General features: G+C 36.2%; 1 protein-coding gene across 5 annotated transcripts in view; it reads left to right on the top strand.

Moving 5' to 3' along the window:
• Nucleotides 1-23,784, top strand: part of LOC120535554 (c-Maf inducing protein) — a 181,646-nt gene extending 157,862 nt beyond the window's left edge. For 3 of the 5 annotated variants that reach the window (XM_039763476.1, XM_039763475.1, XM_039763477.1), the window contains exons 13-21: nucleotides 900-948; nucleotides 4,591-4,716; nucleotides 8,372-8,488; nucleotides 10,885-11,025; nucleotides 13,857-13,904; nucleotides 16,375-16,521; nucleotides 18,106-18,211; nucleotides 19,177-19,247; nucleotides 22,761-23,784. In XM_039763476.1, the coding sequence (XP_039619410.1) occupies nucleotides 900-948; nucleotides 4,591-4,716; nucleotides 8,372-8,488; nucleotides 10,885-11,025; nucleotides 13,857-13,904; nucleotides 16,375-16,521; nucleotides 18,106-18,211; nucleotides 19,177-19,247; nucleotides 22,761-22,814 (859 nt within the window). In that variant the 3' untranslated portion in view covers nucleotides 22,815-23,784. The remainder of the gene's footprint in view (nucleotides 1-899; nucleotides 949-4,590; nucleotides 4,717-8,371; nucleotides 8,489-10,884; nucleotides 11,026-13,856; nucleotides 13,905-16,374; nucleotides 16,522-18,105; nucleotides 18,212-19,176; nucleotides 19,248-22,760) is intronic. The other 2 variants (XM_039763479.1, XM_039763480.1) reach the window with 1 other exon arrangement.
• The last annotated feature ends 1,113 nt before the right edge of the window (nucleotides 23,785-24,897 follow it).

The raw sequence follows: 24,897 nt of genomic DNA, 5'->3' as shown, positions 1-24,897 counted from the left end.
AATTGGTTGGAGTTTGAGGCCCTGACTTAATTGATCTTCTGTTGGCTCACTCACTTCTCATTTCATTAGTGTTTTGGTGCCGTTTAAGGAAAAGAATTAAACAATTCTGAGGAATGGTGAAGAAGTTCAGGGAAACATCTTAAAAAAAAAAAAAAAGTCAACTAGAATGAATTCAAAAGAAGTTAGCAGCAAAAATTAAGAAATGGGTTGGAATGAAAACCTGACGCCAGTACAGTCCTTCAGGACCCCGGAGTATGAGAACCCTGCATTAAAGAGTAAACGTTGTTAGTTCTGTTGTTAATGAAAACATAAGATTAAAATATTTTGCTCAGTCATCACTACAAACCTCATGGGGTAAGTAACATTTAAAAAAACTATCATTTTTGGGTGGAGTATTCTTTTAATGCTGTATTTCAGTGCTGCCTGAATTCTTTAAGTGTTTTTATTGAATTAGATGGTTGACTATGTCTGAAGCCAACCACTACTTTATTATGGTTAGGTTGTTTCCTTAATAAATGGCTTTGTCAAAGTAATTCCTTTAGCTTTTCTAGGATAAAGGTCCAATAAAAATATGGCTACTTTTTGTGTTGTCCAAACAAATGTGGAATCTCAACTGAGTATTTATATTGTGACTTTCATTCAGTGTGGGCACTAGCACTATGTCAGCCTGATCAAAAATAATAGTACATTTTCTGTAAAAAATGAAATGTTTCTTACTGAGGTTTTAAGAGTTTTCTACTTTGAGACAGATAGAAATAAAAAATATGAAATATTTTTGCATGTTAAGCATCCTGACACAACTCAAGTAATAATGACTGCAGTGTTAATGGAAAAGAAAGCTTCAGAATTTTGGCTACTGTTGTGCCTATTGATTAATTATTTCTTACCATCCCAAACAGAGAGCTGAAGTATGTTATCCAAAGATTTGCAGAAGATCCTCGGCAGGAGGTAGGTGAACACAGTAGAATATTAAAGTGTGCTTAGACTAAAGTGAGGAAGTAGCAGTCTTCTGGTGTGATATTCATTCTAGAGAATGTATCATATGTGGATAAAAATACATCCTCTTATTTATCTAATGTATAATAAAACAATGCTCTGTTTGTGAGTGTGTGTGCATACCCTATCCCTCTGAGCAATTTGATTGATATGTTTGGCCTTGGTATGATTGATCAGTTTCTGTTTGGTTACTCAGTCAAATGTGATTGAGACAGGAAGTACCAGGCAGGAGAGGCTGGCACACACAAAGATGGCCGTCTTCAGACACAGGAAGTACAGTATTTGCAAGAATAAAAATGTTGTTTTCACAGCATGTAATGGGGGCCCATCTTCCATTGTTGGTAGTCAAAATTTTAATTGATAGAGTCAGAGGAGCTGTTTTTAACGGAATGTGATCAAGATCGGAAGGGCTGCCCAAAAAAGGTTGAGACACATGAGGATACCATAGAAAGGTGTAGGACATACGCTGATGGAATACATAAGGCAAGAGATATCAAATATTTTTTTGAATTGTTTCTGTTATTGTCCTTTACAGGTAATTTTAGATATTTTACATGAAATAGCTATACTGATTAATTCCCATAAAAAAGAATATGCCTTTCTAAATCCATGCCGAATTTTTCATGGCTTCACTGTACTGCATTCATGAAATCAAATGGAAAGTCTCCAGTGATTTTAATTTTGTCTAATATATATCCATGTATTTATTAGGTTGGGTTTTGTGACAATTTAGTGCGACAACTCATAAAGAAATACAGGTTTGGCTTTGAGTTATTCTCATGGTGTGTTAAGTGGCAGAGCCCATAGCATCAAAGAGGCTCCAGTTTGAGGATATGAAGTGGCAAGTACCAAACAAACAGCATGATATTTGTTGCATTATATAACTTGTCATCATTTCTAATAAAGGAGACAAGAAAGCAACTTCTTCCTTTAATAATGTAGATCTTTGGTACAGTACATGTAGACTTGCACTTTTAGAAGAACTATAAAGAAATATTTTTTTCATTATAGTATGGCTTTCTGACTCATAATTTACTGTTTCTATTCTAATTCACATTGTCCCCAATTAACAGTTCTGTATCATTCTCTCTGTTCCCCCAGTTTTTACTCTTTTGCTTCACCTCTTATAGACTCTGCCACACATACTGTATTTCTTCACTGAGACAATATGGGAATGCTTATTCTGAAACCTGACTCACTGCTATGAGATAGGATTGTATTTTGATTACCCTATAAGAAGAAGGAGGAACATAACACCGCCAAGGATCATGTTTACCACTGAACACCTGATGGTGTATATGATATTGGCATCTCTGTCCAGGATAAATATTTTGTATATTTAGTAATACTGAGTAGTTTCTAAACCTTAATCAGCAGAACACCCATTTAACTCTATCATTAAACCAGCTCCCACTGTGGTTTTACTTTAGGGCAGAGTGAAATTCAACTAGAAGATCTGCTGGTTTTCAGTTACAGGCCTATTTATAGCCTGTATTCTAGAATTTATAATTTCAATCATTTATCATAAACCCATTGATATGCCCAACCAAGTCTACCTGTGTCCCTAGCCTTCTGATTCTACCAGTAGAATTCCACTGACATCTGTAAGAACTCTGGTTATGGCTAAAGTAATAACATAAGAAACAATCCCAAAGGGTAGTTTAGAACTGCCAGATAGCCATTACCCTTTTGCTTCTTACCTCAAGATGTTAAGAAGAGCACCTCTATGCCACTTTTACCTTGCTTATTTTTTCATATGTTGATGTCCGGTTTAGCAGCACATTGGACTGATCGGTAAATGTGTCCTGTATTCTTTAATTTATGTTAATAAAAATCATTTGTGTTATCATTGACTTGCTTTGTTTCTGTATTTAGTTTGACTTGTGTAACAAAGTGAACATGGTAGAGCACATAGGTTGGGGTATCAGAAGAGCTGTGCGTTATTAATGATATTTAAGTGTCTAATTTACATAACAGCCATGCTTTCTGTTGGTGCAGTTAGTCCCCTTGCTGATACTATTCAAGACACCAGTGTTTACCACATTTTCTTTTCCAATAATTTGTATAAAATGTGAACCTTGTGCCGTAAAGGTTTACCTTTTTTCTCAATTTCAATATGAACTAATTTGATTAAAAAAAACTTAAGCTGTATCATTTCCAAAGCAAAACCTTATGTTGTCTCTATATTATGAATTGAAAAGTTTGAAAAAAGGTTCCTAGTTCTCTAACATCCCATCCAAGAGGTTGAGGTTTTTTAGATCCGGCCTGTTTTAAATTATATCCCATTATCCAAACAGTGGTTGAGAATATGATGCTCTGTCAATAAATATTTTGTGGATTTGCACAATTCCAGAATGTGCCAAGTGTACCAGTTTTTATTTCAAAAGCCACACACTAATAGCTTCAAGCTGTCGTTAACTGAATAAGTTGGAATTTTGTATATAAGCTGAATGAGTGAGAAAAACGTAATGGCTTTTTCTTGGAAGTACTGTTAGATCTCCTTTCATGTCAAAATTTGATAATGTGTCTTTTTCTACCTATGTATAATAATATCAACTGAAACAGAGGTGAATGATTTTTATCACTCTAAATGTTAATTAAAAATTCACAACTCATGTAACAGTTGTCATCTGCTAACTTTTCCTTATGCCAGACTTGGTTGCAGTATTAGTAGCACGTGCCCATGATTGTCTGTAGTTTTGTTCTTTTTTTAGTTCATCAGTTTAAATTTATTTTGCCAAAAATGTATTATATGCAATTGTGCCATTTCATTTTAAGAGTTGTGCTCTTTGGGTAGTATTTGTTTTTTTTTTCACAATGTGTTTAACAGTTTCTTATCCTCTATACCAGGGATGTCAGCTCTGAACTTGCAGGCTGCAGGCTGCATGCTTTCATTCTAACCATTTTCTTAATTAGTGACCAGTTTCTGCTGCTAATTAACTTCTTTTGCCTTACTTAATTGACTTTCTATTTAAGGTCCTTACCCTGTAATTGTTTCTTTTTTCTTTAATTAGCAGTGAAACAATAATGACACACAAAGTGAGCCAGCACATGGCCAGCTAACTTTTGTCCATTATAGAATATCTGAAAGTAAAAAAGGTGAAGGTATCAGTAATGTTGATCTGCTCAAGTCCATAAAACATTTTGATAGTTCTATCAGACAAAAGAAAAGCAACTGTTTTAGAAATATCTGCTGTGACAGAATGAGAGCACCAGCAAGTCATGGAGGTAAATAGCACATTTAATTAACAACAAGAATCATTTTCTACTTTAGAAAATGGTTGGAGTTAGCTAGTCGTCAACTGTTGGATGACTTCACATCTCATTTTTATTTGGCTGCTATTTAAGAAAAAAAAATCAGAGGATGGAGTCTTTAAAAACACAGCAATTAAAATGAAGGGAATAGAAGTCAATTAACAGAAGAAATTGGTCCCCGATTAAGAAAGTTGCAGGAAGGAAGACCAGCAGCCACTGTGCCCCTCCAGGATCGAAGTTGGACACAACCTGCTCTACATAATCATTTTTTATTAGTAGTAGTCTAGTCATCTCAAAGTTGCTTTCTTTATGATAACACTCCTCTGTGTTTTTTCACAGGTCCACTCATGTTTGCTGAGTGTTCGTGCTGGCAAAGATGGCTGGTTCCAGCTTTACAGCCCGGGAGGAGTGGCCTGTGACGATGACGGAGAGCTCTTTGCCAGTATGGTACGTGTATGCAATAATGTGAGTCATGCTCTTCAGCTTAGTATCATTTTATTAATAACATGTTTTTAATGGCCAGAGGAGTGATTCAGCCAGGCCAACACCAGAGGTGTGACCTTAGTTTCATTCAATCATCAGCACCTCTATGCTACCACTTTGCATGTTTAGAAAAATGAAGGTAAATATCTGTCATATTTAGTTTTTTTTCCCCACTATATCTTTCCAGCACACTGTTTCGTGCCTTGCTACCAGGGTAAGCTCTAGCCTCCCAAAGATCCTGAATTGGATTAAGTGGGTTTGAAAATGATATGATATTATCATTTCAGCATGTTTTATGATGATTATAAAAATATTTTTCACTGAATTTGTGAAAGTGATGGGGTGATGCGCCATCTGTGGCTGTATAGTCAAATTTCATTGTTAATTTCTATGTTTTTTATGCTTCTTGCTGCAAACATGGTTTTCATTTTAAAAAGTAACATTAAAATAATAGTATCCATTGTCATTATCCAGTATAAGTAACAATTATAACTTAACTGCCCTTAAAAGACAATGAAAAAGCTTTTTATTCCTGCAAAATTTAAATTTACCAAATTGTGTTTTTCTAGTCACTTATTTTAAATCCTGAGCTCCAACACCATGCCTGATTTAATCAGTGATCCTATACCATGATTGTTTAATTGGTCTTTTCTGCTCCGTACTGTTTCACACCATCCATCAGGGATCCAACAGCTGAGCATGGCTATAAATGGTCAATGAAAGTAATTCAGAAAAAGGGGTACCGGAGAGGCAAAAGCAAAAAGTTGTAACTTCTCTGTTTTTCAGTTTATGCTACTACTATTCTTTCCATTTTCATAAAAAGTGCTTGATGTGTTGATTTGTTAAATTATAGTGGATTTAAACTCAAAACGTGTGTCTGCTGTAGGCAAAAAATGAGATCTGAATTTGTAAGAAAAAGAATATTCTTATTGTTTAAAGTATTTGATTTCTGATATCCATATTCTTTTTACATAGGCTGCCAATAATGTATGAGGAAAAAATATGTGTAAGCCACCTAAACTGGGCACAGTGACAAAAAGTTCATATTGGTTGTTTGTTTCTGAAATATTTGGCTACACATTGCATTTAAAGCATATGTGCATTGGCCTAAGATTGGCCTCTTGCCTAAAGTATATGAATATATGGATTCTTCAATGCAGACATTTTTCCATGAAATGTTGAAAGAATCATAACATCCCCAGCAAATGACGCTTTTCTTCACACTGGAAACAATCATGCAGCCTCCTATAACCCCCTTTATATAATAATGATATATATTATCTATCAAAATCAAAATACAATTGTGGAGTCGGTAAATCCAAACTTTGTTAGTTGTTAAACTGTATATGGCCAAATGTAAAATTTAATATTGGATGTGGTTCATAATGTTTGCATAGTGTTTAAGAAGGGTCTGTGGTAGGCTGCAGGATAGCTTAGAGCATGAAGAAATAATATTCACATGGCAGAATCAGAATCTTAATCATAAAACACGTGCCTCAAAGTACCATAAACATCATCTACACAATGGCTCATCCACATTTTATTTGTAATATATCACAGACAGGCAATTTATGCTTAGCATATTGACTTTCTTTGTATTTTCTTATGAAGAATGAGATTTTATTGTTGTATCAGACCATATATATCCAGTTCTCTTCTGGAACATTTGGCTTTAAAAGTTAGATGAAATGTAAGTTTTCTAGTAGGAACACATGACATTCTTAAAGCTTTGCAGACCAGCAGCTGTAAATCAAGTATAAATCAAAAAAGTAAAGGCATTTTAACAATTATGTGCTAAATGCGTCAGATAGAAGCCGACATAATACAAACATGTTCACGATGGCTTATGAGTAGTTCTAACACACACCGTGCAGTGCTCTGACGTTGGTCTAGTTGAAGCCAAGGTCAAATAGACATGGACGCTCCACAGCGGGAGTGCACCATTGTTGAACAGCACACCATTATGAGGTTTCTTTGGGCAGTGGGAATGATACCTGCTGAAATTCACTGAAGAGTGTTGGCTTGGGCAGATCAATAAGCTGTGTGGGTCTCCATCTTGCACAGAATTTACTGTACCAAGTCATCATGTGCTATGGCAGATGAAAATCCATAGCTGATATCCAAGTGTGCAAAAACAGTGGACAAAGTAATCCATCTGTCTTCTCTGGTAAAGGCATTCACCATTTTGATGTGGGATTGTGTGTTGGTAGTTAACCAGGTCAATCTTCATTGGTTACATTTGTTCTTCCCACTTTAAGCCTTTCTGCTGATTAATAAACTTTTCTTTGAGTCATACTGTTTTCCCTTCCATTCTGAACCAGTTATCTTTAGGTAAATTTCAGCAGGTTCTACTACCTCTATCCAAAGAAATCTACCAGCAGTGAGTTGTTCAACAGTGGTGCAATCCCACAGTGCACATCCATGTTAATTTGATTCAACTACTAACAGCATGTGTATGTTCAAACTACCCATAAGCCATCATGTGTTGTATTATGTCAGCTTCCATCCATTGTGGTTACCGCATAATTTTCAAATTATATGCAGTATTCATGATTCCATCCACCTTGACTAAAGCCCCAATTCTAGCTGAAGAAAAGCAGCCCAAAAGCATGATGCTGTCTCCACCGTGCTTCACTGTGGGTATGGTGTTCTTTTGATGATGTGATACACACCTTTTGGAATTATGGCCAAATAGTTCAGCCTTGCTCTCATCGGGCCAATAATACATTTTGCCACATGGTTATAGGAGATTGAGCACACCCTTTTTGCAAAGTTTAGCTGAGTTTGGATGTTTTTCTGTCTGAGAAAAGGCTTTCGTTTTGCTTCCCTACCCTACAACCCACATATATGAAGAGTACAACTGATTGCTGTCACATGTAGAGAACAATTAGTACTTCCCAGGAAATCCTGCAGTTCCTTTAATGGTGCTGTAAGCCTCTTGGTGGCCTTTCTGATCATTTTTCTCCTTGTCTTCTCATCAATCTTGGAGAAACATCCTGATTTTGGTAGAGTCGCTGTTGAGCCATATTTTCTCCACTTGTTGATAACTGTCTTCACTGTGCTCCATTGGATGTTTAATGCTTTGGGCACTTTTTTGCACCTCTGTACTGAATGGTACCTTTCAATGATTTCATGATTCATGTTTTAAAAGCTGTTTGCGGACCATGGCTTTTAGAGTATGTTGCAACCAAGAGGATATAAGAATAATCCTACAGGAACAGCCAAACTTTATCTGAGCCACTTTAAGTGATGTCAGGTGTATACTCACTATTATTTGCGATGAGTCTTCTTGTGATTGTTTGATTCTGAACACAGCCACATCCTTGATTATTAAAGGGTATGCACACTAATGTTAACAGGTTTTTGTATGTTTTTTTTTTCTTTTGTCACTAATCAGTTTCTGATTTGTTTTCACCTTCTTTGTATAGATTGCAATTTTGCAATAAAGGTGAAATTAGGTCTGCCAGAATTTATACTGGCTTCATTTTATTATTACACAAAATATGCGATTTTGGCAGGTGTGTGTAGACTTTTTATTTCCACTGTATTACCTGCTATACTAAGGAGACATCATGAGAGTGCCATTTGTAAAGTGTCCTCCTTTATCAAGATTCATATAACTCTCTTTTGATTTTAGGTTCATATTTTGATGGGTTCCTGCTACAAAACAAAGAAATTCTTGCTGTCATTGGCTGAAAACAAGTTGGGTCCATGTATGCTGCTTGCACTGAGGGGAAACCAAACAATGGTTGAGGTAGGGCTAACGTGCAACTGATCATTCAGTTTTATTTTTTGCATAGTGCCAATAATTGTGTGCACCTTTACAGTGGGCTTTATAGGACTAATAAAATTAACAGTATGTTATGAAATGTGTAAGCTAAACAGTTCTTTAACAAATGCAGTCATTCAGACGTTTTGAAACTGTAAATATTGAAATGAGTTATACAAAATCAACCATAGTTACAGTATAAAGCTACTGAGCAGGGTAAATAAGAATAGTGGTTAGACAAATTGAGTGTAAGTAATAAAAGGAACTATAAAAAGTCAGTATACAGTACAGTATTAAAGTATGCAATTACAGAAGATCGTATAATTAAGTGATAAAGGGTAGGTTTTTGATGACACCAGATCAAATTATTATAGTGTGTAGTGTGACAGAGAGGGCACGTTTTGTAATCCTTTCTGATGACATCAATTGCAGATAAGCCCTAATGCACTAAATTAAAATGGCAACAAGTCTGGGCAAGACATTTTTTTTTGAAGTGCTAAAATTAATGTCTCTTTATCCACATCGTTAATTTATTCTTTTCCACTGGCCTTGTAAAACCATAAAAATACTTTTAGAATGGTACGCTAAGCTGAGAAGTGCAAGGGTTGAAGTTTGGAGTTCACTTGACTAGAGAAATGGCCTACAACAGTCACAGCACAAAGTAGACTTTCATGCATAACCTTGTTACAGTATATGCATAACCTAGTGTGTTGCCTTAAATCATTCATTTAATTATTTTATGAATATTGTACATTGATGATAAAACAGAATTATTTTTATTATTCATATTTGTTACTAAAAGTAGCATGTACAGATTTTTAATTTTCTGTCATGAAGAAATGGTTCTTTACTTTTGTTGACCTGCAGATGTTACCCAATATCAGAATTATGAACACTTTGAAACCAGAATCTGTTGGACTGGGCCAGTGGGTCCAAAAGTTTAATTTCAGCAATCTTTAGCTGAAGTGCACTGATGACAGCATTGAGCAAGTGATGTACACAGCCATTTTAAATTCATAGACTTAATATGTACTCAAGCGCAATTCAACAAGCGAGTTGACAGAACCTGGAAAGGGAAAGGCTAATTTAATACATAGTTGTTTATCTTAAAAACAACATACACATTTTAATTATTTGTTCTAGTCCACAAACCTTGCTAAAGTTTATCTATTCTTTATTCAAGCCAAATTTTGAATAACATAGTCTTGTGATTATGTTCTTGAATCAGTTATTATGCAAATGCCATCTTGTGATACACAAGTCTAATTAATTTTAATGTAAATAGAGTGTTGTACTGTGTTAGCCATTATGAATGTAGAGAAAGGCCAAGCAAAATGACACCTTTTATTGGCTAACTAAAAAGATTACAATATGCAAGCTTTCGAGGCAACTCAGGCCCCTTCTTCAGGCAAGATGTAATTTGATTTACAGTAAAAGGTATCATTTTGCTTGGCTTTTCTCTACAATGTAAATAGAAGACTGCAACCATGATTGTAATGTAAAGGGCTCTCTTGCCACTAACAAAATGGCATACATTGAGGCCATAGTTTTTGAGACATGGTTCAGAAAGACACTTATAAACCAGTGACCTTTTTTTTAATTTGCATTAGTGAAATTGATGCAGATGATAACATCTGTGCTGCTTTTGAGCAATATTTTAGTCAAATGACTAATTCTACTTATGTAGAATGTACTTATTCTACATATGAGTTATGTGGCATTATTCAAGTTCTTCGTAGAACAGCATCACAGATAATGTTCTCCTTGGGTATCACGGTGGCGCAGTGGTAGCGCTGCTGCTTCACAGTTAGGAGACCCGGGTTCGCTTCCCAGGTCCTCCCTGAGTGGAGTTTGCATGTTCTCCCCGTGTCTTTGTGGGTTTCCTCCAGGTGCTCCGTTTCCTCACACTGTCCAAAGACATGCTGGTTAGGTGCATTGACGATTGTAAATTGTCCCTAGTGTGTGCTTGGTGTGTGTGTGTGTGTGTGGTGTGTGGGTTGGCGCCCTGCCCGGGGTTTGTTTCATGCCTGACAGCAGACCCCCATGGCCCTGTAGTTAGGATATAGCGGGTTGGATGATGGATGTTGTTCTTGTTGCAGCTCCTTTATTTAAATATGTAACGTGCAAAATGGCAGTAATTTTCTAGATACACCTTTTGTGTCCTAAATTCCTATCTTTTTTGTCCTTAGTCAATGAGAGATAGACAGTTCCAATGGTAATGTTTACAATCTCCTTTCAGAATAATTACTTTATGATGTTACTGGTGCCGTAGATTTGTGCGAAAACTGCTTGTTTTCATTGTGAAAACTCATACTAAATGACAGTATGCACCAAGTTACATTATATTACACCTGATGTATATCGGATTAATGATGTTTCAGATCCTGTGTTTGATGCTTGAATACAATATCATTGAGAACAATGACACACAGCTGCAGATCATCTCAACACTGGAGAGTACAGATGTCGGTAAGAAGATGTACGAACAGCTATGTGACCGCCAAAGAGAGCTCAAAGAGCTGGTATGTATCTGCAACATAAATAGTCAGTGCCATTTGACAGCTTCTTGCTTACTGTTGAAATTTCTTTGAAGATAAATCCTTTAATAAGGGTCAAAGATTCTTACTATTAGATGTTTGGTTCCTATAAATTGGTAAAGTTCAGTACTAAAATATGTCTACTGCTAAGTATTTCAGAATCAAATGAGGTAACTGTCACACTAGTATAGGCAATAATCAATGATTATTTTAGGTACTAAATAAATAAATGGAAGTAATGTATTCTGGAGTGCTGCGACTCTCATTAGGACAAAAGGTTAAACCTGATGTGTTGCTGCTGACATGCTACAGACATACAGTTTTTCTTTTTTTTTCTCATCTTCAAGGTCTTTTCCCCCAACTCATTTCAAGCCAGTATTATAATAATAATAATTTAATAATATGTATAAGGGTCAAGTAATATTGCATGGGCAGGTATTGTTCATCAGACTGACCATTGCTCTTACAGTCATATGAAAAAGTTTGGGAACCCTTCTTAATTCTTTGGATTTTTGTTTATCATTGGCGGAGCTTTCAAAGTAGCAACTTCCTTTTAATATATTACATACTTTATGGAAACAGTAGTATTTCAGCACTGACAATTAGACAGGTGCATAAATCTGGGCAATCCAACAGAGATATTACATCAATACTTAGTTGAGCCTCCCTTTGCTAATATAACAGCCTCTAGACGCCTCCTTAGCCTTTGATGAGTGTCTGGATTCTGGATGGAGGTATTTTTGACCATTCTTCCATACAAAATCTCTCCAGTTCAGTTAAATTTGATGGCTGTCGAGCATGGACAAACTGCTTCAAATCATCCCATAGATTTTCGATAATATTCAAGTCAGGGGACTGTGACGGCCATTCCAGAACATTGTAATTCTTCCTCTGCATGAATGCCTTTGTAGATTTCGAACTGTGTTTTGGGTGATTGCATAAGTTCAACTTTGTGACTGATGCTTAAACATTATCCTGAAGAATTTAATATTGGGTTTAATTCATCTGACCCTCGACTTTAACAAGGGCCCCAGTCCCTGAACTAGCCACACAGCCCCACAGCATGATGGAACCTCCATCAAATTTGACAGTAGGTAGCAGGTGTTTTTCTTGGAATGCGGTCTTCTTCTTCTGCCATGCAAAGCGCTTTTTGTTATAACCAAATAACTCAATTTTTGTCTCATCAGTCCAAAGCACTTTGTTCCAAAATGAATCTGGCTTGTCTACATGAGCATTTGCATACAGAAAGTGACTCTGTTTGTGGCGTGAGTGAAGAAAGGGCTTCTTTCTCATCACCCTGCCATACAGATGTTCTTTGTGCAAATTGCACTGAATTGTAGAATGATGTACAGATGCACCATCTGCAGCAAGATGTTCTTGTAGGTCTTTGCAGGTGATCTGTGGATTGTTTGTAACCATTCTCACAATCCTGCGAATATGCCACTCCTGTATTTTTCTTGGCCTGCCAGACCTGGGTTTAACAGCAACTGTGCCTGTGGCCTTCCATTTCCGGATTACATTCCTTACAGTTGAAAGTGACAGTTTAAACCTCTGAGATAGCTTTTTGCAGCCTTCCCCTAAACCATGATACTGAACAATCTTTGTTTTCAGATCTTTTGAGAGTTGATTTGAGGATCCCATGCTGTCACTCTTCAGAGGAGAGTCAAAGGGAAGCACAACTTGCAATTGACCACCTTAAATACCTTTTCTCATGATTGGACACACTTGTATATGAAGTTCAAGGCTTAACGAGATATTCCAACCAGCCGGATGTTGCAAGTAATCAGTATTGAGCAGTTACATGCATTCAAATCAGCAAAATTACAAGGGGACCCAAATTATTGCACGGCCAGTTTTTCACATTTGATTTAATTTCATACAACTAAATACTGCTTCACTAAAAGTCTTTGTTCGGAAAACACCCCAGTACTTAGATATTCCTAGGAAATGAAAGACATACCACTGTTATCTTTTTTGTTGAAAGTAGAGTAAATTATTATGCAGGCTGAGAGGGGTTCCCAAACTTTTTCATATAACTGTATTTCACTGAATAATTTCTTGCATGTGCATAAATCAGTGTCCATTACATTTGCATATATTACAATTACAGTTCCAAAACCTTAAGAGAATATTTAAACAAATCACACTTCCCATACTGAGCAAAATATTTTTTTTTAGAAGTACTATATATTCTTCATATATTTGAATACTATAATCTGGAAATATAATTTTAGAATTGCCAAAAATCCATACAATAGTCTTGCATTTTTATGATTTAGATTACTAATAGATTATAACATCAGGGGAATTTATTTGAGAACATTGGTTGGTATTGCAGGATTACAGTTCAGGGACCCAAGTTTAATTCTTTCATGGTTATCTGTTGTGTGGATTTTATATGTTCTGCTTACTGTATATCTGCATGGGCATTTTCCAGGCACTACAATTTTCTTTGACATTCCAAACATGGATATTGTTAGGTGACTGTAAAGTGTGTCATTATGATCACAATTTGTTTTTGTCTTGCACCCATTGTTGCTTGATTCGACTTTAGTTCTCCTCTGCGCTCTGATGGAATTACACAATTAAAGCACAGGGATCTGTCAACAGAGGTGTTGTTTTTAGTTTGGGTAAAAATTAACAACATGAAAATGAATACTTAAATTAATGTTTTTGTTCAGTGCAGTAAGAATTACTTCATTGTTATTCTTACATTCCGACATTTCAGTTTGCAGTAGCTTGTTTACCCCATTCATTTTGTCTATATAAATAAATATATTTATTATTTTAATTCCTGTAATATTTCTATTTTCTAGCAAAGGAAAGGTGGCCCTACAAGGCTCACACTGCCATCCAAATCAACAGTAAGTTTTATTCTTGTTTCCATATCATCATATATCAATGAGTAAAGCTGTCCAGTAATGCTAGAATCATGTGCTAGATACAGTAAGCAAAAGTCTGAAGTGTTCCTTTGGATTATGATGGTTGTTTGTCAAATATGCCTATTAATGGATACAACCTCTACATCAAGTTCACAATCCTAGGAATGGTAAAAAGTATTCTTCCCACAGATATAAACCATAACACTCGGCTTGTCTTGTATGGTCTGTTTTGCGTTTTTCCAGACACTTGTGTTTCTTGCCACATCCTAAACAAGTTCATAGTAGGTTAATCGGAAACCTCATCACTGACTCGATGAGAGCAAATATACTCTAAAATGAACTTGTACACCATCCTTATTTTAACTTAAACTAGTAAAAATAGCTTCTTTAAATAAATGGATGGATTGAGGATGAAGATAAATATACTGTTATGATTTCTACATATACTTAATTTATACTGTTGATTGTACACTGTACAATGTTTTTCCTTATCATTAAATTTAAATTATTATTTGTTCATTGCCATTACTCACAAAGGAATGGTGTGAATTGGATCACAAATATAATTTAGTCAAAAAGTACAGGCACAGAGAGTAAAGACATGGTGAGATCATCATAAGGCAAGTTTAAGAATAAAGACAATACAGAACTTTTTAGTCAGTTATGCTTCATTATCTATATATATAATTCACTAAGGACATGCAAGACAGAGAGTCCTGCCCGCCAACTCTCAGAGCCCCGCACGCCAACTGTAAGACCATGGGATATGCACGACAGGGCCAGGCCCGCCAACTCGCAGAGCCCCGCCCACCAACTCTAACCCTCCTCCCGCATCATGGGATACGCACGACAGAGCCCCGTCCGCCAACTTAACCCTCCTCCCCGTCCACCGTCGCTTTCGAGGCATGTGCACTGCCTGCTCATGTGCCCGCACGCAACAACACACCAAACACAGCCTCTGTCTCTTTCGTCTGTGCTACAGTCCACATGCACCTCTGAGCCACGTTGACTTTTCATTGTTCTTTTCGGCTCTGGCTGCTTTACTATATATATAATCGACCAAGTCGCCCGACCATGGGGTACGCACGACAGAGCCCCGCCCGCCAACTCTCACCCTCCTCCCGCGTCTACCTTCGCTCTCGAGGCATGCGCACTGCTTGCTCATGTATCCGCCTCCAACACGTCACCAAACGCATCCTCACTCGCTTTGGTCTGTGCTACAGTCCACATGCAGCTGTGAGGCACATTGACTGTTCATTTGCCTACCATGGCCACCGCTTCAAATGTATTTCATGAAAACAACATTTCTTTCAATGTTATACAAATTCCTGCATCAGGTAACTGTTTGTTTCTAGTTGGATATTTCTGGAAAAATGTCATCGACAAAACTGTTGCTCTCGAACTTCGCAACATGGCTGTAACCTTTGTTTGCCAACATTGGGATAACTTCGGCGACGTGCTGTCCGTTGTTCTTAGTCATGGAAGCATAGTCATACAGTCTGCTCAACAATATGCTGACTACATGAATACTTCCAGAGTTTATGGTGGCGAGGCAGAAGTTGTGGCGATGTCCCAAATGCTTTCAGCTACTATCTCCATTCACTTCCGAGAACGTTGTCATGCCTCTCCTCAAGTTTACAAACCGGGCCAACATTTCTCCATATCCCTGCTCTTTAGCGATCCTTTGGATCATGGTCATTACGAAGTTCTCTTGCCTCTCAAATATACACGTGATAACGTTCTGGCGCCATCTATTGACATTGTCGGTATTTGCACACAAAGTTCACAAACACGTGATCGCCACACTGATGTGACATCATCTTCCCACTATCCTCTTACTGAAAAACATTTACAAACGCATTTCACACCAGAATTTCAATGCAACATTTGCTCAAAAACCTTTATGCTCCAGAAATATCTCAAAGCACATTTAAACACACACTCCGCTGAACAAATGCATTCCACACAGGTCTTTCAGTGCACTATTTGTTCGAAAACGTTCCGACTGCAGAGATATCTCAACGCACATTTACAATCACACTCCACTGAACAACTGTGTCTTTCAGGAAGTGTTCACACATCAATAAATAATTTTGTGGCGTATGCTACGCCACGGGTTGACTAGTTTCTTTATAATTCCATCAGTTCCTATTCCAGTCTCATCACCACCTCTCAGACCCCAGGTGATTGTGGGGTTTTTATATGGTTTCTGTCTTTGGACCCAATGTTCTACTCAGTCAAAGAGGTCTTCTGACTAAAAACAACTTTCTGCATTTTTACCACAGTAATTGTGAGATATTTTATCACCTTACTAAAACATAAGAGTGGTGCATACAAGGGCAAACATTAATGTGGGAGCAGGAAAAAAAAATAAAATCCTGTAAATGCAAGTGTTGAATGTAATGCTGTAGAAATGTAATCCATTCTCTAATTGAGTCGTTCTGCTTTCCAGGATGCAGACCTAACACGTCTGCTAAGCTCAGGTTCATTTGGCAATCTAGAGAATTTAAGCTTGGCCTTCACAAACGTCACCAGTGCCTGTGCAGAGCAACTAATCAAGCTGCCTTCCCTCAAGCAACTGAATCTGTGGTCCACTCAGGTCAGGATGTTTACTTCAGCACTTCTAACACTTTTGAGATTTTTCTAGTTTTGTCTATGTGTCTTGGATATTACTACAAGTATACTATTTAAGAATTGATTGTGCAAAGTTTAATTTAAACCATTCATTTAGAGAATTTGGGATTGTGATTTCATGGAAGTTGAAGTAGTCTGAAGCACTGCTGCCTTACCGTTCCATGAGACAGCATTTCAGTATTGACTCCCTCATAGTGTAGCATTTGTACGTTTTTTCCCACATCCCAAAGGCTTATGAGTTAGAGTTCATTGTCAACTCTAAATTGACTGGCTTTGAGTGAGATGTACAAGTGAGGGAGCGCTGCAATGAACTGGCCTCCCTTCCAGATTGGATTCTGCCCTGCAAATAATGCTGCCAACATTTGCTTGGATCCATTTGACTCAATGTGTAGCGTACATTAATGAAATGAATACATTAATAAACCCATATATATAGCATGTCCAGTTGTTTGTGTTCCAGATCTGGCATCCTTGGTTTGAATCACATGCCCATTTCTTGTTAGTGACAAGTTTGTATGTCCTTCCTGTGTCTGTATTATTTTTCCTCTTCGTAATCTTCATGTCCTCTCATAACCTGTCAAAAGATACGCCTGTCAGGTCAATTGTTGATTTTAAATTGGCTTAGTGTGAATGTGGTTGTATGCCTAGAGTGGCCTGTGCCATGGACTTGGTTCACTGTCTAAGGCTATTTTCCGTTTTGCAAACAGTGCTGCTGGGATCAGCAATGGCCCCACAGGATCCTTAATTGGAATAAGTGGGTGGGAGAATGTTGTTTTATATTATATTAGTGTAACCAAAATTACAAGATAGTCTATACCGTATATAGTCGCGGATAAGTCGGGACTTGATTTTACAGAGTATAATTTCTGGTATTTTATAATGTCGACCGTATAAGTCGAATGTGGAAAACTCACGCTATTGTTACAAGGGATTATGATATGCTAACACCCACCTGGGGGAGTAACCACAGAGCACACTGTCTTTTTTTTCTATGTGGGTGTGGCAATGCGCTGTATCAGCGCGTGCTCCTAACCTTCCTCTCTCTCTCTCTCTCTCTATTGTGCCTATGTGACCACAAGATATAATACCCAAACTATTCCAAAGCAACGTTTTCACTGATTTGTGTTTTTCGTAACTTGAGTAACTGATGCGAGATTGGAGGAGGCAATAAAAAATAAAAATAAGAGTTGCATTTTTGAATAGGCGTATAAGCCTGGGTCTGATTTTATGATCGATTTTTCGGGTTTCAAGACCCGACTTATACGTGAGCATATACGGTAATAAAAAGCTGCTGCTATTAGTAGTCACATGTATTTGCCAAATGCTCGGGTCAAGTCATAGTATGTTCTGAATGGACCTTTCTAATCAAAGTTGTATGACATGTTTTGTCTATTGTTTCATTGATCTTCATTTTATACAACAGCTGGACATGTTATTGTTATTTACAGCCTTTTTAGACTTATAACATTTCAGTATTAATCCTGAAAATATCCTATATTATTACTGTATTACATCACCACTACTAATGATTTGCATGTTCCTTGTTTAGTTTGGAGATGCAGGATTACGGCTGCTTTCTGAGCACCTCACTTCACTTCAAGTACTCAACCTGTGTGAGACCCCGGTCACCGATGCTGGACTGCTTGCACTAAGCTGTAAGGAAGTGTATTTACTAATATAATTGTCTGTTTTAGAAATGTAGTGTTAATCATTTTAATAAACGCATAAATCAAGTAAATTTATTATTACCATATCCTTCATAAATATATAGTGAAATGGACTTTAGTGCTACATACAAGATTACACAAAACTGTAAAAAGTGCAATTAGATGCGATACCATACAGTAAATACACCAGACAGTCTATGGATATACATTAATCAATAAATGTCCAGTTGTAGTTGTGTATGACAGCTAGAAAGCAAAAGTAGAAGCATAAATATACATTTGACTCACGAAACAGTATCCCACAAAAAACAGTATACATTGACATGACCTTAGCCATGACCTTATGATCATTTCTGAGTTGAATTATTAGGATTTCTTTCCATAGGATTTCCAAAGTCAATGACAGCGTCTGTGGTACAGACAGAAGGAATTGTGGGTGCAACATCAGGGGTAAATAACTTGAACTGAAGACAGAGAAAGGTCTTGATGATGCTCTAAGTCATTTTTACTATCTGCTACAAGATCTCATAGTGTCGGATGCTGCAATTCTCCTACCAGACAGTCAGAATAATCTCTGTGGTACCCTTGTAGAAAGTGATAAGGGATACAAGTGGAAAGCTTGTTCTCTTCAATAATCACGGGAAATGGAAGTGCCATTGTGCTTTTTTATCTAGAGTCATGTTAGAGTCTGGGGGAGGCTGTCACTGATGTTCTTTTAGGTTTACCACTCATTTTTTGTGACCTGGTTCATGGATCCAGGCAAAGGGATAAAATCTTTTATTTTTTTATACAAGCATACACCACACCCTAGGCTTAGAATGTAATCTGCTAGGTTTTACTGTCTAAATAAAACACATCCTTATTTGTTGTTCATCATTTGTAATTGGTGGCTGTTTTCATTACCTTGTAGTTTGCATGCCATGCTAAATAAATTCTTTAACATTGTTTTCTAGCAATGAAAAGTCTGTGTAGTCTCAACATGAACAGCACTAAACTGTCTGCAGACACCTATGAAGATCTCAAGGTATAATACTTTCATAACTTTTTAATTAAAATGTTCAGAAGACAGACATTATTAGTGTAAATAAATGTTTGTTGAATTTATAAAAAATTCTTCAAAAGTAACAACATCCGGTTTGTACATAGATAATATTGTGCCCTGTGTAAATTACTTATTATGTGTTTTACTGCGAGCATTTCATGCCATCTGTGTCAATCTGGGACAGTAGACACTTTTCTTCACATACATTTATAAATTTTGGGAATGTCCCATCATAGCTACTTATTGGTACAATGTTGCATCTTTTCTGTCTTCCATTCTTGTTATTAATATTCCTCAGTATCATCATACTGAACCATCTCCAACAAAGGTTATTCTCCCTCCGATCTCTTGCTGCTAAATCTGTTTTAATAACGTTTTGGAAACCCACAGACTCTCTATTATTCTCAGCTTTCAAAACCTCTTTTCTTAATCAAACCCTATTGGCAATAAGGACTGATGGAACATCCGGGATTAACATTAGCAAATCACTGTACCGGGTGTTAATCATTCAGAACCGAGTTTGAGTGGTCAGCACTACTGGTCATTAAAGTACTTCTAGGATTCTGGGGACTAGAGAGAAGGATAGTTATTTCATTATGTAACTTTTTTTTGTATACACTGTTTATCTGCAAGCATATTAGGGCCATGGAGGAGAGGAAAAAATAGAAAAAAAAAGTGTTTGTCGAGAATAAATTCAACATGCCAACTTTATTCTCATAGTTTATTTTGTCATTAAAGTGGAATGTTGTAAACTGCATCTTAAGATCCATGTTTAATTTACTAGACTTTCTCAAGCCCTGTCATAACTAATGTAGTACATTAAATACTTTGTATTAAGTGTTCCCCGACTCAGTTGTTAATCGCTGCATGCTTCTTAAACTGAGTTTCTCTTGCACAGGCAGCGATCACCACACAGAATATATTCACTTCATGATATTATTGCTCCCTGAACATTTAGAATGCTAAGATAAATACTGGCGGAACAATGGTGTGGCGGTAGTGCTGCTGTCTCACAGCAAGGGGGTCCCTGGTGTTCCCTGCCTGGAGTTTGCATTTTTTCTGGTGGGTTTTCTCGGTGTGCTTCAGTTTCCTTTCAAAGGCATGTAAGATGTGGGATTTTCTTATGCTAAATTGACCCTAGTGCATCTGTGTGCTTGTATTCGCCCAGTAATGAGCTGGCCCCCATTCAGGAATTGTATCTGCCTCATGCACTATGCTTGCTGGGATAATTAAACATGTATATCAAAGATTTTTTTAAAGTTCCGAACTCTCAGTGCCCTAAGTTTATAGCTAGTTTAACTTTCAAAATGGTGTTTATTATGTGGTGATTGGTTATGTGGAGAAAGAAAAAGAAAGCATATGGACTAGGGGTTTGGTACGTTTGATAGAATCGGCACACTTGCAAAAAATAAAGCCCGAACATTCATTGAATTCTATGTTCGTGTCTCTAACCACCAGCTCACGATCCCAACATTTACACAATATTTCATTTAAACCAAAAGCCTTGTCACACCTGTCATAATGGTTCTCAAAATTGAACATATACCTACGAGACAGCAGCACTACTGCCACACCACCATGGCCACACATGTTTAATACATACTTTAATGCATTTCATCATGAAAATTGTATCAATTATTTATCTTAGCATTCTAAATGTTTAGAGACCAGTAATATCATGAAGTGAATTTAATTTGTGTGGTGCTCACTGTCTGTGGCTCTTCTCAATGCAAGAGTAAATCAATTTAAGAAGTACATAGTGATTAACAACTGGGTCAGGGAACGCTTAATATAAAGCATTTAATCTACTACATTAGTTATGATGGGTTTGAGAAAATCTAGTAAACACTTATTTTATGATGAAGTTTACAACATGGCAAAGTTATACTAGAGAGAGAAAAAACAAAGGTTTAAATTGGAAATGTTGAGATTAAAGTGGATATGGCAACTTTAGTCTCGACATAAATGTGTGGGAATAAAGCGGAAAAAAGTCGAGAATAAAGTCAACATGTCGACTTTAACCTAGGCATAAAGATCAATGTAGAAATGTCAAAAATAAAGTGGAAATATTGACTTTAATCTCTACGCAAATGGCAAGATTAAAGAGGAAATGTCGAGAAGTAAGTCGACTTAACTCTCGACATGCATTTTTTTTTCTTCATTGTGTCTGCATTTTTTTTTTCTTCTCCATGGCCCTAATACGCTTCCATAGCATTTGGTTAGTTTACCAATTTAATAAATAATTGATCACAAAAATGTAACACCACCCAGGCATTTATATTGTAATAGAGGCACCTCTGTATGCCAAAAGGACAAATAGCACCATATAAGACTTAAAATATGTGCAAGGGATGATTACATGGGGGAAATGCAAAGCTGTAAAAATTGCAACATTTTACCTGGCCTGCTGAGCTGGGATAACTATGGGATTTTTTTATTTGCTAACTGATTGCTAAGTCTCATAAGCTTGGCTGTTCTCTTAAACTCTACCACATTTCATTTCTACCTGTTCAGATTTATCTGGTATTTCTTAACCACTTTTCCAATGAACTTTTGCTCAAAGTCTTTCATCTCCTAACTAGAACCTAAATGAGCTAAATCAGGGATGAACATTTATACCCTAACCTGAAGTTAGGTTTTGTGGGACAGAGAATGGCCTACCAAATCCTTCAGTCACCCTATGGAAAGGCCCGTGTGGTGTCCTCTGGCTGCATTTCAGATTTGACTCCCAGTCTTCCTGTAATTGTCTAAGCACCAATCTGGATGCCTACCATCTGCAATAAACAGCTGGACACAATAATGTCTCTCTCACATCACATATTGCTACACTAAGGCCTGCCTTTATTTATAATTAATTTCTCAAGATTACTTTTTCCAACAATGCAATTATTAAAATTCTAAAATGTCTAAAACTTCCACAATTTAAAAAAAAAAAAAAACTCTTAAAATTTCTTAAAAACTCTAAATATAAGAACTATCCAAATTAAAAAGGTAATTTTGAAGTACACTGTGTAGCCTAAAGTAAGACTATGTTAAGTACAATGATGGACAAAGAAAAGCAAAATCAGTAAAGTAGAATTATATGAATGTTACATTAAGTTAAGACTGTACTAAAGCAGAGCAGCATGGTGGCCTCACTTTACATTTCCACGTCCATTTTCCAGCCTGTTCTCCTTGTGTTCATTCAAGCTTGCTTATATGTATTCCAGTTTTCCTTTCACATTTGAAAGCTGTAATGACAGCTTTAATCTGTCCATGTGTAGCTTCATGCATTAGCGTGTCCCATGATACTCATACCCCCTCAAGTGTTGGATCCCATCTTGTTCTAGAAGTGACAGATAGGCATTCTTCTCCTTTGACTCAATATTTGAATAAGTGGGTTCAGGAGATTGGTGAAAAAAATGTAAAACTCTTTTGGACTTGCCATGTTATGTTTTGTATGAGTTTTTGTTTGGGGTAAAAAAACATTTCTTTTCCTTTTTTTTTTTTCTTTAGGCCAAGCTGCCCAACCTAAAGGAAGTGGACGTTCGTTATACAGAAGCTTGGTGAAATTTCCATACAGACAATGAAAGAGAACCTATATATTAATAAAAACTGTTTTTAGTGAGATCTTTTCAGCTCATGTTTTTGTAGGAAAGAAACTCTGGGTACTATTACAAAAGAAAAGGAAAAAGAAATTAAATGTACCTGCCCCTGACATGTTTTCAGCTCACATCGTTTGGTGGATTGCAGTCAAAATGGAAATTTGAAGCTTCAAAACCTTTAAAGACTTTGTAGCCGTAAGCAAATCATTTAAAAGGAAATGATCAACATCAAAACTGAGGATTTTATTTGCCTTTTTTGTTTAATCATGCCATGTATATGACAACGGAAAAATATATACAATATCTTATTTTAAGTTTTAGTCAATTTGAATGGACTATTTTATTTTAAAGACATCTCTTTTCTCTTTTACCTTAATGATACAAATAAAGAGCCAATAGGATTGATGGCAAAAATTTACAGATTCAGCACACCCCAAATCTTTGTATTTCTTGTTAAATGTTTTATTCATTGTATTTTTTTGTCTTTTGTACATAAAGTTATACATAGCTCACATATTTAATATTGTTCACAATGAGCAGGTCTGGGACCTGCATTTTATTTATGAATATTTGAATTCTTCAATTCCCTGTGTTTATTTGTTTGTTGGTTTTTGCTTATAGCACTGTAAAAAAAAAAAAAGGAATTAGTAGTTTGCAAGTTTCTTACCTGCCTATTCAGTTGTTTAAAAAAATCTTGACTTTAATATGCCCACTTAGTATGTGTTTTATGTTGAGAGGGGTGTTCATTATGTTATAATCCAGTGCCAGATGTGTTGTGGGCTGTTTCCTTCTTTTTTTCTTTCTTTATTTTCTTTTATTTTTTTACATTATTGGTAGAATACTTCATTTTGAAAGTGCGCAAGTGTAGAAAAAAGAAATGAAAATATTTTAGTAAATTTTTGAAGACCAAATTTTTTTTTCCGTTCTTTATTTTTCTTTGATGTACTTTTATGTTTCTGTTTGAATTACATCTGTATAGATTCATTTACTTTTTGTTTCCATTTAAAAATACAAGTGCACTGTTCTTTTCTTTTTGTTTGTTGGTTTTTTTTTTTTTTTGTATTGCATATTGCATTTTTTTTGGTTTGTTTTGTTTTTTCTTGCGCATGTGTAAATTGCATGATATTTTATAAGAATGGAAAATTGAAAACATAGACTGAAATTGCTGGAAAACGTACAGTTTGCTGGCGTCCCTCCGGCTGTAAGATCTCATGTAAAAGATTTAGCTGCCCTCATCTGAATGTTAGAAGAACATCAGGTACAGTGTGTTGTAATGAAAAGCCAGATAGAAACTGAAGAATAATCCCCAGTTTATTTAAAGCTCTACTGTACAGAAAAAGAAAGTGAAATTCTTTCAGACTATTATTTTTTTAGATATCTCAGTATAAGAACATTTCTGGGTATAAAGTAAATGCAGAAAAAATTAAGTTAAATGAACCTTTTTGTAGGTTTTTACTGTAATAAGCTGTAAAAGAACTTTCACACACCAGCACATCATTGCCTACAGGTATATCCTTGACCCCATACTCTATATATATATATATATATATATATATATATATATATATATATATATATATATATATATATATATAAAAACAATTTATATAGTGTGCTGAGATTGTGTCATAGTATGCTGATGCTACGTTGCTACACACAATTCCTCTGCATAGTTTAACCTGTGTAGGTAAGAATATTTACTGCCCAGCCGGTTAATAGCTGAGTGAGGAACCTTGGATGTGCCGTGTGCAGATCTCATTATGTGAACTTTCTCTATAGAACAACAAATATGAATTAAACCCAAAAACTAAAGTCACATCATTCAGAGCTGGTACAATGCACGTGTATTGTTCATCTGAATGCTCCTGTTCCACAAAGTGTGCAACTATTTTTTTAATATTTAATTTTTTTAATTATTTGTATCTGTTTATTATCTGTGCCACAGTAATGTACAAAATGTGTGAATATCATTTTTCAGAATATTTTGTTTGTTTTTCATTGTTTTGTTTTTTGTTTGTCTGGTAGAAGGCCTGCTACCTTCTGTTTGT

Source organism: Polypterus senegalus, chromosome 9 (assembly GCF_016835505.1).
Source record: "Polypterus senegalus isolate Bchr_013 chromosome 9, ASM1683550v1, whole genome shotgun sequence".
In the NCBI taxonomy this organism is placed as follows: Eukaryota; Metazoa; Chordata; class Cladistia; order Polypteriformes; family Polypteridae; genus Polypterus; species Polypterus senegalus.
The sequence above is the reverse complement of the archived record's forward strand: the minus strand, read 5'-3'. Positions and strand labels throughout refer to the sequence as shown.